Source organism: Abramis brama (genome assembly GCF_963993115.1).
Source record: "Abramis brama genome assembly, chromosome: 8".
Classification (NCBI taxonomy): Eukaryota; Metazoa; Chordata; class Actinopteri; order Cypriniformes; family Leuciscidae; genus Abramis; species Abramis brama.
The window spans coordinates 32,563,927-32,580,068 of NC_139970.1; the positions used below are offsets into that span (position 1 = coordinate 32,563,927).

At 35.8% G+C, this 16,142-nt stretch overlaps 2 protein-coding genes across 16 annotated transcripts in view; one reads left to right on the forward strand and one right to left on the reverse strand.

Moving 5' to 3' along the window:
* dcaf6 (ddb1 and cul4 associated factor 6) overlaps window positions 1-10,605 on the reverse strand; it is a 28,226-nt gene extending 17,621 nt beyond the window's left edge. For 10 of the 15 annotated variants that reach the window (XM_084121991.1, XM_084121989.1, XM_084121990.1 and 7 more), the window contains exons 1-7: window positions 10,131-10,548; window positions 6,464-6,525; window positions 3,334-3,426; window positions 2,625-2,810; window positions 2,385-2,498; window positions 1,332-1,467; window positions 794-1,005 (exon numbers count right to left, since the gene is read on the reverse strand). In XM_084121991.1, coding sequence (XP_083978117.1) covers window positions 794-1,005; window positions 1,332-1,467; window positions 2,385-2,498; window positions 2,625-2,810; window positions 3,334-3,426; window positions 6,464-6,525; window positions 10,131-10,218 — 891 coding nt within the window. In that variant the 5' untranslated portion in view covers window positions 10,219-10,548. Of the gene's footprint in view, window positions 1-793; window positions 1,006-1,331; window positions 1,468-2,384; window positions 2,499-2,624; window positions 2,811-3,333; window positions 3,427-6,463; window positions 6,526-10,130 lie in introns of all 15 variants that reach the window. The other 5 variants (XM_084121992.1, XM_084121987.1, XM_084121993.1 and 2 more) reach the window with 5 other exon arrangements.
* A 1,421-nt stretch (window positions 10,606-12,026) lies between these two features.
* On the forward strand, window positions 12,027-15,258 carry mpc2b (mitochondrial pyruvate carrier 2b). Its single transcript, XM_084122159.1, has 5 exons — window positions 12,027-12,392; window positions 13,689-13,729; window positions 13,822-13,906; window positions 13,980-14,091; window positions 14,687-15,258. The coding sequence occupies exons 1-5, from the start codon at window positions 12,293-12,295 to the stop codon at window positions 14,730-14,732; spliced, it is 384 nt and encodes a 127-aa protein (XP_083978285.1). The 5' UTR covers window positions 12,027-12,292; the 3' UTR covers window positions 14,733-15,258.
* Window positions 15,259-16,142: the final 884 nt, after the last annotated feature.

Here is a 16,142-nt window from a genome sequence, read left to right on the forward strand (position 1 = left end):
GAGAGGGTGTAGGGGGATGCTTTCATATACTAATTCAGTTCACTTTAAATTCGTATTGTGCTCGTTCACAATGTGCACAGAAAGCCGTAAATTTAATTTATTAATTTGACAAGTTTAGTTTAAAATCAGCACGAAATGTCAGTTAATATAGTCTTTTCTTCCCTATTGTGATGTATATCCGAATTAAACTGCTTCTTGAACAAGACAAAATGTTGATTTTGTCCATCAGGAATTGATTAGATTAATGGATCGTTATGGTTTGCTATTGCATACTGCAATATTTAATAAAAAAATATAAAAACTGTCAATTTGGATTTCATGGTGACTTTAAATCATTGTATAACAGACCACGAGTTAACCATCTCACTGTTAAATACTGAAATGTCTGGTATTTGTAATGTGACTAATATCACAAGAACTTCTGTGGCAAGAGATATATTTCAGTCTAATCAAGCTCTGTGTTGTGGGTTTTTGAGAATTTCCTTTTTGTTCTGCTCTCACAATGTGAAAAACACAAGAGACACTGTATTCTTGTGATCTTCTTATCCGATTTAAATATTTTCCATAAATTATTCCACTAGTCAGCACTTGGAATCTATTGTATCTTTCCACAAATTCTCCCTCACATCTTTCTCTCTGCCTATTTTCACAGGGTGCTTTAAACCCCTACTTTTCTTCACTTCTGATCCCTATTAGCATCCCGTACTGAGGGAGATTTTCTGAAGTAGGGAAACGCAACAGACAAAATATTTTAATTTTTATCTTTCTAAAATGATATGTGATATCGGCTTACCTCCTCTCGCCGCTCTTCAGAAGGGCCCTTGAGCTCTCTGGCCTGGTCATCTTTGGGGTCAAACAGGTAGATGTAGTCAGAGGAGTAACTGACCAGCACTTCTTGTCCATCTTCACTGTAACACAGAGAGGTGACGCGACAGGATTTGGTGGACAGGTGGGCTGGGACAAAACGCACACACATGCCGGTCGTCCCTCTGCCCATGTAGTTACCTAGCGAAACAGAAAAACATTTATAAGACAACATGATGCAACATTCAAAACTTAGCTTAATATTTTAAACAAGCTTAAAGTAGGAACTGAATTTTTCGGTGATTCAGAGAATGTGAAGTCATCTTTAGGACAACTTAAAAATATAAGCTATCCTTCTCAAATGAGCTCTGAGAGTTCAAGACCTCTCGTTGTGGTATAAATCACAGATCCATATCTGGCTCCTAATGCTAAATATAAAAGATTGTGAAATCATGTGGTAGGTGTTTGTTCCTCTCTAAACATGATTTAAAGAAAGGCTGAAATGATGAACATGAACCATTTCTCACCCGTAGCTCTTGTTCCCAGCATTCTTCTGTCGTAGATCCTCACTGAGCTATCTGAACAGCCCACAGCAAGATAGTAGGGGACTAGGGGGCAAATGGATATTGAGGTAGCGGCTCTCCGGCAATTAATCAAAATGTCCTGATAAGGTACAGCAGAGAGAGAGAGAGAGAGAGAGAAAGTGGGGAATGACGTCAAATAGACAAACATGTAGCATGTAACATTTGAAAAGCACAGCACAGGTTATCGGGACATCTTTAAATAAACATTAGTGAATCAAACACAAAGGGTAAATAGAGCAATCTTTTTTTCAGATTGACAGAGTATCATTTGGAATATAACCAATAATGTTGGTTGACTTTCAAAAGTGCGTGATTTTTTTTAATGTTTTGTTTTTAAAACAAGTCTCTTATGCACACCAAGGCTGCATTTACTTGATCAAAAATACAGTAAAAACAGTAATAATGTGAAATATTATTACAATTTAAAATACCCATTTTTATATACCCAAAATACCCATACCTTGCAGTATCTTCACAGATGAAGGCATCAGATAACAAAATACCGAACCATATGGCATTTATTTCATTTTTATAGCACAAGCACACCTTTTAAGCATATAATATAGTCCCGCCCACAAAAAAATCTCATTGGTTCAAATCCCACTTCACATGTACTGTATATTAAATCTATTTGATTCAACTACTGGCAGAACACAAGCAGAGTACAAACAGTGTGTTGTCTCTGTCTTACAAACAAATGCCTTCTGATAGAAACAGAAAGCAATCATGCCTTCAGGCCAATACCGTCCTCACAGCACACGCTCTGTGGGTTGAGAAATGGAGGTTGCAGGCTGCTTCCTGAGAAATATATCTGAGGTGCAGTGCTATCAGTGTTATTCACCAGCGGGAATGGTGACATTGAGGGATGTGGGAGGGGAGCCTGATCTCAGATCAGTACAGCAGCCCCTCCCTAGAGCACTACCAGGAAGAAACTTGCTGAGCCTTTGGGTATATTTGGTGATGTATGGATCTACAACATGTTCAAAGCATTCTTACATCTTTACAGTCCTCCTTTGTGCAGCTCGTCTTCATCCGCAAGTCAAACCACCTCACTGTACCATCTTCTCCACAGGACAAGAAGGTATAGGGGTCATTTGGCACCGTCATTATCTTTAGACAGAAACAGAAAGTAAGAAATATGTGAGACGTCAACCTCCACCTCACCACACATCGGCTACAAACAAAGACACTTTGAGAAGCACACTTCGTGGATTTTATTTCCTCTAACACCTTTACCTCATAAGCAGTGCCATAGTGGCATGTGAACTGGCACTGTCTGTTGATTTCTTGGCTCTTTTCTGTGTGTGTGTAGAAAATGATGCCGTCTCCTGAGCAGGACACAATCTGTTGATCGTTAGTGTGGGGCATGAACTTTGCGCTGAAGATGTTGGCCCGATGTCCTGAACGAATAGTCGTCTTGACCTAAAGGAAAAAGCACAACGATTTTAAATGGAACAAACATGTCAATAAATACGCCACGGTTTAGCACAAGTTTGGTTTAATAAAGCTTTGATATTTTAAAATGATCAGCATTCAACGCATCAACCTTTCTAGAAAGCTTAGAAAAATTCTGGCTGGTACAAATACAGATAATAATTTTCATGTTATGGCCAATAACTAATAAATGGCTGATATTAAAAACTCTATATTCTGTGTTGTGTATAATTTTATCCAAAAAGTGTTTTATCTAAATGCTAAAAACTCAAATCAATCATTAAAATAACTAAACTTTAAGTGAGCATTGGAGCTAAAATAGAGGTAATCTTATACAATATCGACTGATACCGATAAATCAAAAAACTTTAATATAGTCCGATAACCAACATGGTACTGATAGTACGCCGGTGATTCAAAATAATCCATTATTGTAATAAAATGCATACAGTAGCATGCATAACAAAAGTGAAATGCAGTTTTATTTGTAGCAGTTTTGTCTTTAACTTACCTTTCTGTTGTAAGGGTTTGTGATAACCAAGTTAGTGTCATCGGAACCTGATAAGATGTATTCTCCTGTTTCATTCCAGGATATGGTGTTAACCTTTAAAGAAACACGAAAACCAGCTGCTATGAACACCAACATTGATCGTTCTAAAAAAGAAAAGCTTAATTCTTCTGTTCCATAAACTGTGCCATTATTTAGCATAGTCCCCATCATTTTCTTTAAAGAAATATTTCACCATAAATGAAAACTCTGTCATCACTGACACAAAAACCCATATCATTTCTTCTTTGGAACACAATTTTGAAGAATTATTCTTTTACGTTCCACTAATTTCTATTTGATGACATCATTAATTGAGCTCCACTGATAACACCATTATTTTAACCATCACTTTAACATTTTAGAGCTGAGGTAGAGTGTGCTGCCTGTGCCTTTAAGAGAAAGCAATCAATATTTCATTAACTCAAGGTTGATACGCTCTTTTCCTCGCCTTTCTAGAGCAGCTCAAACATCATCACACAGGGTCCATTTCCTTTGACCTCTGCCTTTCAAAAATAACATCATTGGGAGGGATTAAGCATTTATCCCTCATTCTGCTCTTCCGCTTTTCACTCTACTGCGCTGCTTTGTGTAGTGGGGAGATGGAATTAGATTGTGTTAGATTTAGTAAGATGCATTGCATGCTAAAATAACAAGTGTTGAAAGCTGTCTGAACTGTGTCATTAGGGAATGCGGGGAGTCTGCTTTATAATGAGGCAACACTGGAACAGAACCTGAAACGTAACCCCAAAGTCAGGTGATAAAAGACATCTATCTCTTCTTGAAGTTAAAAATGCACAGTGTGCATTTGTCCTGGTTTTATACACCAGCTGACACAGTTTAAAAAGAGTGAAAACGGAAGGCCATAGAGAAAGGCCATCTGATCAAATGGAATAAACAAACTGTTTATAAACTGAATCTGTTAATAATTTATTTTTACGAATAGGGATAGCTTTTATAAAGCAAAAAAAGAGACAAATTCAATGTTCTTTTTAGGGAGAGAAATATATGTATGATAGGCAGTTTATGGTCAAACACATATTTTTCTTTAATTTATGAGAAATATTTAGCCCCAACAAAGAGAGAGATAGACTAGATCACCAGTTATCATTATACATTGTTAGTTGCAACCCTATTACACATTCATTCATTCATTCATTCATTCAATAAATTATACTTTTATAAAGGTTTGCTTATTTAATGTTTATAACAAAAAACAAAACAAAAACGGATCCGTCATTTAGGTCTTTATACAACCTGGATAATCTGTTAGTACTCTATTTGGCTCAATGGATTTATTCTGAACTATGATGTGAAAGGAAGCAGACAATAAAAATATAAGTCAATTTCACACATTTTAGAGCCCTCCAGAACAGATCTGGCACTTACTACTGACTACCAGATGCGGCCTTACCTATGTTTCACCCGTTTCAATTGAAACAGGCCCTGCCCTCCAAGGGGGACCCCAACAGACCAGCAAAATCCCATTCATTTTCTCCGTAGGATATTGATTTTCAGCCATAATGTCTAAACCATCCAAGGTAGATTGATCACGAGCTACGAGGTTGTGAAACGAAAGTTTCTGCTCCTATAAAAGCCACAATTTTTTTCTGTTTTTTTTTCGCAAGTCAAAGTTGCCCTGCGTGAAAGGGTGAGGCTTATTCCAACGTAAAACGCTGTATAATTGTATATAGTTTTAATCAAATAAAGTTGGATTATTTCTATGTTGAGCTGCCTGTTCATGAAGCTGAAAGTGCACGTAATAAAATAATATACCAATAGAGCTTTTTCTGCTCTATTATGTGTATGTTTTATGTGGGTAGGGCCCCATATTAGTTATTGAAACGGGCCCCCAGATGCTTAAGGCTGCCACTGCTGACTACTATAATATAATGAAATATTTAATATCTAAATGTTGCTTGCAAAAAACCTATACTACTGTTCAAAGATTTTTTTAAATGATTTTTTTAAAAAGCTGCATTTATTTGATTAAAAAAAAAAAAGTAAAAACATTAAAATATGATTACAATTTAAAATAAACATGTTATATGTTTTAAAAAGTAATTAATTCCTGTGATGGCCAAGCTGAATTTTCAGCATCATTATTCCAGTCTTGTCACATGATCCTTCAGAAATCATTGTAATATGCTGATCTGAGGCTCAAGAAACATTTCTTATCATTATCAATGTTAAAAACAGTTGTGCTGCTTAACGTTTTTTGTGGAAATCATAATAATTTTTTTCAAGATTCTTAGATGAATAGAAAGTTTTAAAGAACAGCATTTATTTAAAAAGAGAAATCTTTTGTAACACTGTAAATGTCTTCACAGTCACGTTTGATCAATTCAGAGCATCTTTGCTCAATAACAGTATCAATTTCTTTAAAAGAAAAAATTCTGAACCCAAGCTTTTTAATGGTAGTGTATTTCATCAGAATACAATATCTTTTTTTTTTTCTTTTTTTTTAATGGCTGTCAATTGAGAAAGATGCTCATTGCAGCCAAATGGTGTAGTTATGACATTTAGCAGCAGGGGTTTTACAAATGTGATGTGTTGTATCTGCTTATTGTGAACAATCCTTGGTAGACCATATTAAACTGCTGCATTCTGTTCCTGCCCATGTTCAGGCCTCAAATCCTCATGGTACTGTAGTAAAATACAGAATCCTTTTCACTGATACAAACAAATTGAAAACTTGCGCCAGTTTGGTACTGCAAGTTTTTTAAAGCCCGTTGACGGATATTAGACTTGAAATTAAAATAGAGTACATGTCCCAGCAGTAAAGAAACATTGACAAAATGACGTCCCTGGTGGCTGTCTGACGCCTATCAGCTTTTGAGTTTAAATCACTGACAGATAAAGAACAGGAGCCACAGATAAGTGGGTGGAAAGAGACGCACACACAACACTCACACTCAATACAAGCACAACGATTCATTCCCCTGAGATAAAATAACCCAGACAGACACATTCTCCTACAGGCACATTTGTCAAGGAAAAAAATTAATCAACAAAGAAAGACTGCTGGGGGGCAAGAGCATCAGACACAAATGGAGACTTGAGTACAGGTGAAACAAAGGGTTTAGTGACTTACACATCCATCGTGCACACTGAGAACGGCTTCAAGCTTCAGTCGCTGCACAAACTCTTTTCTCCCTACAGAAAAAGAAATAACACATTTTATTGAGGCATCTCCTTTCACTTACAAACTCAGTCATTTGTATGGTCTGTTAAACCACACAAAAGAGTATTCACAAGGACATACAACTGAAGTGTGCCCACATTAAATACACATTTAATTCAGCCCTTTAAAGCTGTAATTTATGTGCTATTAGCAGCACCAATTGCACAATTGACTGTTTCCAAACAGGTTTCTTCCCATCATCAGAATTTTGAAAGAAATTTATTTAGCAAGAATGAGACAATAAAGGCCTTTATATTGTTACAAATAAAAATGCTGTTCTTTTGAATTGTCCATTCATCAATGAATTCTGAAAAAAGATGTATCAGTTTGTATCAACAACTGTTTTCAACACTGATAATAATAAGAAATGTTTCTTGAGCAGCAATTCAGCATGATTTCTGAAGGATCATGTGACACTGAAGACTAGAGTAATGACTTTCATCTTGGCAATAACAAGATTAAATTACATTTTAAAATGTAAATTTTAAATTCTATTTAAATTCTATTTTTAAAATGACAATATTATGTCACAATATTTGTTTTTACTGTATATTTGATCAAATAAATGCGGCCTAAAGAATGGTAGTGCAAGTAGATCCAATGCTGAAACATCAGGCCACTCAAACAAACAACAGCAATGTGTTGATAGCACCACAGTGTTAACAGTTTTTGGTTGGAAGTTGGAAGTCAACCACTATTGCCAAAATGACACCTTTACAAGTAATTTACAAGACAAGGTTCTATGTCAAGAGAGAGAGAAAAAAAAAGAACTTGCACTTGAAGAACTTGAGTATAGGAGAAACAAAGGATAAGAATATGAATTATTATATGAATAACATGCACACTAATCTAAGGTTGAAAGCGCATTTATGTTGTAAATCAAAGCTGGAGTGTGTATAAAACTATATTATGTGCCTGAGGAGGCTGGAATGATTGTTAATGGCTGCTGATATATCTTCACTGCTTTGGAGAAATGCCAAAACGCTATTACGTTACCTCCTGTATTTGCTGAGTCGCTGTACAAAGATGGAAAACATCCTGTCATACGCTGATGTGGTAATCTCAAGTTTGTGGATGTTGTTTTGCTTTTGTTTGTCTAATCTCTTATAAAATACCATAGATTTATTTGTCATGCAAATACTGTAGTTTAGACCCAACAATGCTGGTGCAATACAACGACAATAGCAAGCCACAACTGGCACTTCTTGCATTAAGAAACATTTACATAATTTATGTTTTTATTCCTGACAAGCAGATAACTGCGTGTGGTTGGTAAATGACAGATCTTTCCATGGCTGTATTTTCAGCCTGTGTAATAAGGAGCTACAAATAGCAAGAGGCAAACTTAGGCCAAACATGTTCAATGGTGCAAGCCTGGAGAAGAGCAACAGCCTGAGATGACATTGCTCTATGCATTGATAGTACAACCTCCATACTGGCAGATCACACATGCCAAAATAAAGCAAAAGCTGGTATTCACTTATAAAATGCAAAATCTCAGCATTTTGGACTGGGTTGGGATTTGCAGACTAAAATTTGAGAACATTTGTAGGGATGTAAATCTACTCTCACTCCATTCACAAATGCATAAAACAGATACTCTGTTGTATTTTTGGCTGATCTTTGTTTCTAACAGTTAGCGCTGGCAGGTTTCATAATATGAACAAGAGCCGAGCTAAATTTGGCACACTCTGAATGATATGCTATCATCACTATCTGAATGTGAGATCCAGAGCAAAACAGCTCACTGACACAAAACACTGAACATATTGGAGCAAGTCATTAACCAAACAGAATTCAGCACCCGATTTTTAGGGTACAGAGAAGAAATGAGCTGAGCTGGTCTTGTTTAAAATACATATTTGGGTCAGACCAGGTGGATTCTATTACATAAGCGTGCTTTGAAGTCTGCCAAGACTGGCTGACACTTCTCTCAGGTCTCTCAGCTCAAGTGTAATGTTGCAGAGAGGGATGTCTGACTACACAACAGAGCTACATATTATTCACCAGTGAAGTAAAATATTCTTTTGCCTGATTTGAGTGAAAATGACTTTTAGAGGTCAGATAATGTCAGATTCTCTTCGCTGTCAAGCCATGAGCACAATTCCTATTTATTCCTATAATAAATGTTCAGTTTATGGAGGCACAGTGACAGGGTAATACTGAATCAAAATATGATTGTGAATTGAAAATATGAAGTGAAAGAAATTCTGTCTACCATTTCAATTCAATTCAATTCACATTTATTTGTATAGCGCTTTTCACAATATTGTTTCAAAGCAGCTTTACAGAAAATGCATGTCTACATTACAATTTAGAGTGATCTGTTTCAAACCCTAACCCTTACACAAGGCGATAATATGGCTTTACAAGACTAGTGCTAACATCATATCATGGACTAGGTTTGTGGTACTTTTTATAATGTTTTTTGTCATTTTGGATCTTAACGGCCTCTGTGCCTCTTCACTTTCATTATATGGAAAAATACAGCATGGAAATCCATGATTTAACTAATTTTGTGTTTTACAAAAGAAAAAAAATCAATAATGTGAGGGTGAGTAAATGACAAAATTGACATTTTTTGTGTGAACTATGAACTTGTTTGGAAACATTTTTCAATCCTGATTTGGTAACACTGAGGTTCTCGATCTAAAAATAAATAAGAGCTAAACTATTTATGGCAATAAATAAAATATATCTGCAAGCCATATTAATCTGTAACTGAAAATCAAAACAACAATACATGTTTTGTGTCAAAATCAAAAGCGCTTGTTAGTCAATGACTAACAAGTGAAATTTTGTGGAAAAACAAGCTTGCTAATGTAAAGTGGCAGTGTTGTGTTTTGCATGTTTTGATGGATTATTACAACCTCTTCACACTATGATTCCCTTCAATAATATAAAGACTGACAGTCAATTACGCAAATTTGCATGCATAAAAAAGTAAAAACAGAAACCTAATAATATCTCATGTTTCATAACAGATAGATCCTTCTTCGTATGCTTCTTAAATTATATTGTTCTTAATTGTTAGAGCGATTTTTGAAGAAAAGAAAAAAACGTTTTTGGCACTTAGTCTATACATATATATACATAAATGTTTTCTTCGATATTTTGGAACATAAACAACCTTTTGAAACAAAGGATTTATGAATCATTGATACCTAATGAATCATTGGTCTATTTCATTTTTGATATAATATGCAATTGTGAGATATGCATAATTTAAATGGGTATAATTAAAAAGGAAAAAAGGAGGAAGAAAATTGTAGCCAAAATACAAGTAGCCTACTTCCCCTTAAATCTGAAAATCTGAAACAGAGCTCTTTCCAGACCAATCAGTTTGACATTTCATTATTTATTTATTTTATTTTTCTATTCTTAACCAAAATGTTAACAGTGGTACGATTCCATTATGCCGTTCTGAAAACAGATCAGCATCAGAGTAACAGGTCAGATGATCTTTAACCAGTCCCTGTCCTGTGTGCAAGCTCAAATGACAGCTGTCACCTAAAAAGGTCTTCGTAAACAAGTCTGATTTTTAAGTGTGTCATACATACTGGTCGTAGTTTCTTACCTAAATATTTTGTCCTGACCGCAAATGGATCTGTGCATCCAATGGTGCGCTTTCTTACATCCCAAATGAGGTTGCCAGAGCAGGACATGTTGTTTAAACCTTTAACGTTGAGACATGCATGGATGAAAAGGGGAGAGCAGACGCTTTTCTCTGTTTGTCTTCCTTCCGTGTCGTTTGATTATTATTGTTTCCCTACACAAAGCCTAATATAGTCGATCATATAAGTTCATCGACAACTGATACTGGATGAATGAGAGAATATTACTCCTCGATATCGACACCCCCGCGGCGATCCGTTTCCGACACTACGTCCATGATTGCTTTAAGGTGTAGTAAAAATATTGTGCTTCTTGTTTGGCTATCCGCTTTAGCCTCTGCTGCTCTGGTACGTCAAATCCATCTCGAGCCCAAAGCCAATGAAGGGAGAGAGGCGCAGTATGTTGACTGTAATGAGCGGCCCGCTCTCGAGAGCGTCAAGTGTGCGCACAAGTTACGCCGAATCGCTGACTGGATAAATCTCAAGAATATTTTTTTTTAGGTATTTGTACACTAATATATATATATATATATATATATATATATATAAATAGGATAAATCTGTTAGATACACAGATTGACATACAAATAAAAACTCGAAATAGTACTGTCTTTAATAAAATAAAATAGGTTAATAGTGATTGGTTCATACTTAAAAGCGTTTATATATGATATCTATGCTTAAAAGCGTTGAGAAAAGTAACGTACCATTTTTTTTCTCTTAAAACAAAACAAGACAATACACAAACAAGAAAACAAGAAAAAGAAAAGAGAAAAAAATTAAGAGGGATTTAAAAACGCTACAATAGTCTAGAAGAAAATAATGACACATTAATGACACACACACACACATATTTTCATGCACTGTATTATATTAAACAAAACAAATCCAAGCACGCTATTCTCGTGCTCTTCACTACAAAGGATACTGTGAAGGATTCTTTTTTTCTTTTATTTTTATGAATTGCATGGAAACTTTTAACTTCCACGCCCAGTAGGCCTATTCCACAATCAACTTCGTGGAATATTTATATTCTAAACATGACCGCGAAAACAGCTTCATTTCTCAAAGTGCTTTGACTTCTTGGAATTGTATTAAGCTTAGTCTTTTTTTTTTTTTTTTTTGATTTGTTTGGATCTTGTATGTTTTTCAAGCAATAAAAAAAAGAAGAAAAACAAAATAAAATCAAATGTTACCTTCTGAATCCTGTTAAACAGTTCTACCTTTCTTAAGTATCTCATTAATGTATTATTCTATCATGATTCAGTCCATTATGCAGCAGTAATTTAAGTGTAATATCTCCTATCCCCATTTCTCATTCTTCCAACAGGAATACCCTTTCGTTTTCATAAGCAGTACAATATATTAGTACATGCTCTAACGTTTCTGCTGGTCCACATGAACTACGATTAACAGACTCATGTTTGTTAATTCCATATAGGAAATAATTTAGAGCCGTGTGCACAAGGCTAAGTCTAATAATGATTGTGTCTTCTCTTCTACAACCAAAATTCCCTCTTTCAACCCCCTACTTGATTTTAAATGATATGTCCTCCTCTTTCCTCCACATTCGAAATTTCTTGCTATTTTCCTTTTATAGCTGTTCTGATTTTGACCTTAACTTCTGTACTTAGTGGAATATTCATATCTATGTGTGATACTTTCAGCGCCTGCTTTGCTAAATAATCAACTTCCTTATTACAGCACTAACTTCTTCTTCTTCTTCTTCTTCTTCTTGTTTTTTTACGGCGGATCGCAGACATACACACAGTACTGACTTATCAAAGGTCCCGCCCTTTGAGGGCGCACGAGCGCCTTCCAGCCAATCACACAAAGAGGCTTGACCATGTCAACCAATCCTATACCACAGTACATCATGACGCAATTAGCTTTGCGACGCGTCCCCACTGACACTTCCCAACGAAAACAAACTGCATTAGCAAGGTCGAGAGTAGGACAATAACGTAGACTTGGTACTTTATGCTCGTCCAAAGGTCCTGTTTTCTTGACTACGGGCTCTTGCCTTTTGGAAACACCACGGTTCAATAGCATTAGAGTGTTCTGCACGTCCTAAGCTGTATTTTCGTGCGTGCAGTGGTAGCATTTAGCTTGTTTAGAAGTCATCATGGCTATGGTGGGGCTGAGAGCTTCTTACCACAGAATCCTCGGCAGGATCGAGCATATGCTGCCGGCTAAACTGAGACCTGTGTATAACCACCCCGCAGGTAACACAAATGCTGTTAGTGTGACCTTTTTTTTTGTCACTGACACTGATCCTGTTAACCTCTTGAAGTGGCGGCATACACTGATGTGCGTCATATGACGGTGCAGCCATAGAGACTGCTACCTGAGCAGGTATTTTGTCTTATTGGTCAAAAAACAGTAACTCCGATATTTAAAATAAAGGTAATAATGAGCTTGGAACAGAATGAATCTCCTTTGATGAAGATGTAGCTTAGAATATAATATATTCTTAGATATAGAAAATGTTGATTATATTAGGAAAGTGTTAGACGTGTATCTACATGGTAATGAATTATAGGCGCTGTATAATATGTAGAATTAAATTTGATCTTGCATGGAACCATGGTGCATTGTTGACACTTTTCCGGATTTTTGTTATGTTTGTATGAGTGTTTTTGGCACTTTCAATGATACTGTATTTGTGCAAATTGCCCTTTGCAGACAGATATCATTCTCAGTAATATATTCGTTACTGAATAACTCAATGTATGTTCTGTTAAAATAACCTCACGTGATTTATCTTCAGTATGTATTTCTGTTCAGTATGTCAGTATGTTTATAGTTCTACCAGTTTTTGGTGGTAGAATAAATAGAGATCAAATGATGCGTGTTGATAAACAGAGGTTGACTGACAAGACATAAACTAAAAAAAGATTAAACAAAAGAACTGTGTTGGCATATAGCACAGCAGATTTTGACCTTAGCTTCACCTTTGCCAGAGGGAGGGGGTCATATTAAGCGATAGAGATGACTGATTTTTTTATTAAATGATATTACTTTTTTTTAATGCAGATTGTTTTCTCAATGTTCTGAAACAAATCTGTTGTATTATGTAGATCACTGATGGCACGAACTCCAATGTAAGCTGATTAATGCATTTTAGTCTCACTGATTGGTCAAATATTCAGTGTTTACATATAATAGTCCATAATTGTATGATCAGCCATTGTACATTTGATTTCTTATTGAAAATCACTTTAAGTTCACAACACAGAGCCACAGGGATTCAGGTTCGATCCCAGTCCTCCTATCCCTTCCTCCACGCACTATCCTGTCCTGTAAAAAAAAAAAAAAAAAAAAAAAAAATCTGTTTACATTTACCTTTATGTTTTGGAAGGATAATGGGTAATGGAAAAAGTGCCAGTATGTAAAGATCAAGTATTGGTTCCTTTTGTTTTGTATGTTGAAACGCATCTGAAACCTGTCGCAATTACACACATTTTACCTGTGAACCATGAGTTTAACTGAATTGATTAATTGATTTGCTCTTTGTTTAGGTCCAAAGACTGTGTTTTTCTGGGCACCAATGTTTAAATGGGTAAGATTAACAACATACCGCGTCTGGATGTTCTTTGTATTTGTAAAAAAATGTCTTCTTTTTATTTCTCACTTATTTGTGATTTCACATAGGGTCTGGTCTTAGCTGGTTTAGCAGACATGGCACGTCCAGCAGAGAAACTCAGTACCTCCCAATCTGCTGTGCTGACAGCCACAGGTATATATCACGACTCTTTTTAAAAATGTGCACATTTAGAAGTTCCAAATCTCGTTCACTTTATGTTTTTCAGGTCTTATTTGGTCCAGGTATTCCCTGGTTATTATACCGAAGAACTGGAATCTATTTGCTGTAAACTTCTTTGTTGGAGGTGCAGGAGGATCACAGCTCTACAGAATATGGCAGTGAGTACATTCACTCCTATAGAATACATTCAGGAGTGTGCTTGATTTTAGACTATTTTTCAACTATTTTAGACTGTCTTGCATAGTAGCCATCTGATGTCATGTCGTTCACAACAGCTGCATGTGGTTCTGGATCAGTCGATGGCTGTGACAGATCAACAGAGGGAAACTTAAACATCAGCTATGTAGATGTATATAATAAAAAAGCTTATAAAAGGAATCAACTGTACGGTCTAATTTAATGTCTGACAATACCTAAAATGGTTCAAAATGGTAATTTAAAGGGGTTATATAATTTTTCCTCCCTCGAGGTGTACTTGTTTTTTTCCCCACCCAAACACTTTTGTTAGGCCACTTTAAATTAAGTGGGATGCTTTGTTGCTGCTGTGTCTTTAAAAAAACAAACATTCTGTTCTAAAACTCTTCCCACATTTTATCAGCTGTGAACTCAAAGCTTGTTTTTTGGTTATCTACACTTTATCAAGATTTTCAATAGTAGCAATAAAGCAGACAGGGTCTTCCAGCATATTGTGCAATTTAGGTGCGTGACTAAGTGTGGGGGATTTTCAATATATGTGCTCTTTAATCCCCACAGGCATAACAGGGAACAGAAGGCAAAGGATAAAGAAGCACAGGCTTGATACCAGTGCTGTGTAAAGTGCATCTAGAGGACCGAAAGGGACTCTCCTTAACTGGTACCCCAGAAACTTCCCCTCCATCATCAGTCATCCAGTAGAGCCTCCAGACACTTTCTTCGTGAACAGAGATCATCTGATTTTTTTTAATCTGAGTTCAGGTCATTGTCCCGTGCCACTAGTACCTATAGCAACAATTATTACGGTTGTTAAAAACGCACAAAATGTTACATATTCATATTAGTATGATTGTGCATTCTTTAAAATGCTTGTGTTTGAAATGCCTCAGCCTCGGCCTCTGTTATGCTATTAACGGAATGTCTCCAAATAAATTTTAGGAAAGTCTTTCGTTATTTGTATTTCTTAGGAAATATTTATTAAACAGCTGTAATATTATAATTTTTTTATTCCACAGTCATATTCATAACATGAAATAGTTTGTCAAAACTCATACATTACAAAATATTAACTGAACTGTATTGTAATATTTGAAATTTTTAATTCAAATCAAAATAAAGTAACATTAAAGTCAGATTTACTATCTAGTGTGCTGTTACATGTTCACATGTGCATTAATCTCACTAGTTATTCACCTATCTTGCATTTTAAATAAAGTATACACTTTTTAAGTTACTCATTATTGGCAACAAATAAGGAGTATCAGAATATCATACTGCTTATACAATTTCTGCTCATATTATGCAAATTTTGTGTATGCTTGAAATATAAGATCCTACTACATTTTGCCAGAATATGCAGCAAACAATCCAAGCACATAAATCCTACAATACAAGCACGCAGCTTGTCCATTTCATGTCTCTCTCTTCTTTTTTTTAATAAACGATTTCCTGGATGAAGCACCACTTCCGAATTAAGGATGACGGTAATGTCACATTTGACAACAGTCTCACATACTACTATTTGAAATGTTTGCTGTTTCACATATGTAAAAAGTAAAATAGAAGGGATTATATCTTTTTGTGACAGTACACTGCTGACCCCGTGTGGTGGTACTAACTGCACTGTGCTCAGTGGAGTGAGAATGAGACTTTGTGATCTACATCCACATAGTAAAACAATGCCTAGTTTACGTTTTGTTTTCAGGTATATAACATTGCAACAATGCACTATATTTATCGCTAGTTTTAATGCCCGTGGTCATCATAAATAAAACGCAGATCCCTACAGAACTGTAGTAAAATAATTATTCAACCCCTATACCCTCAAATAGGACGTTATTTGAGGAGACAGCCATTTGTTGTGGTGTCCGAAACCACAGTGGACGTTATTGAGTCCACTCATTCAATCCTACATTGCACCACAATAACGATTGTACAACCGATGTACGCTCTATGGCTGTCCGAATTCACTCACTCCTTCAAATGAACAGTATTAGTGGACTAACGTAAGGAATAG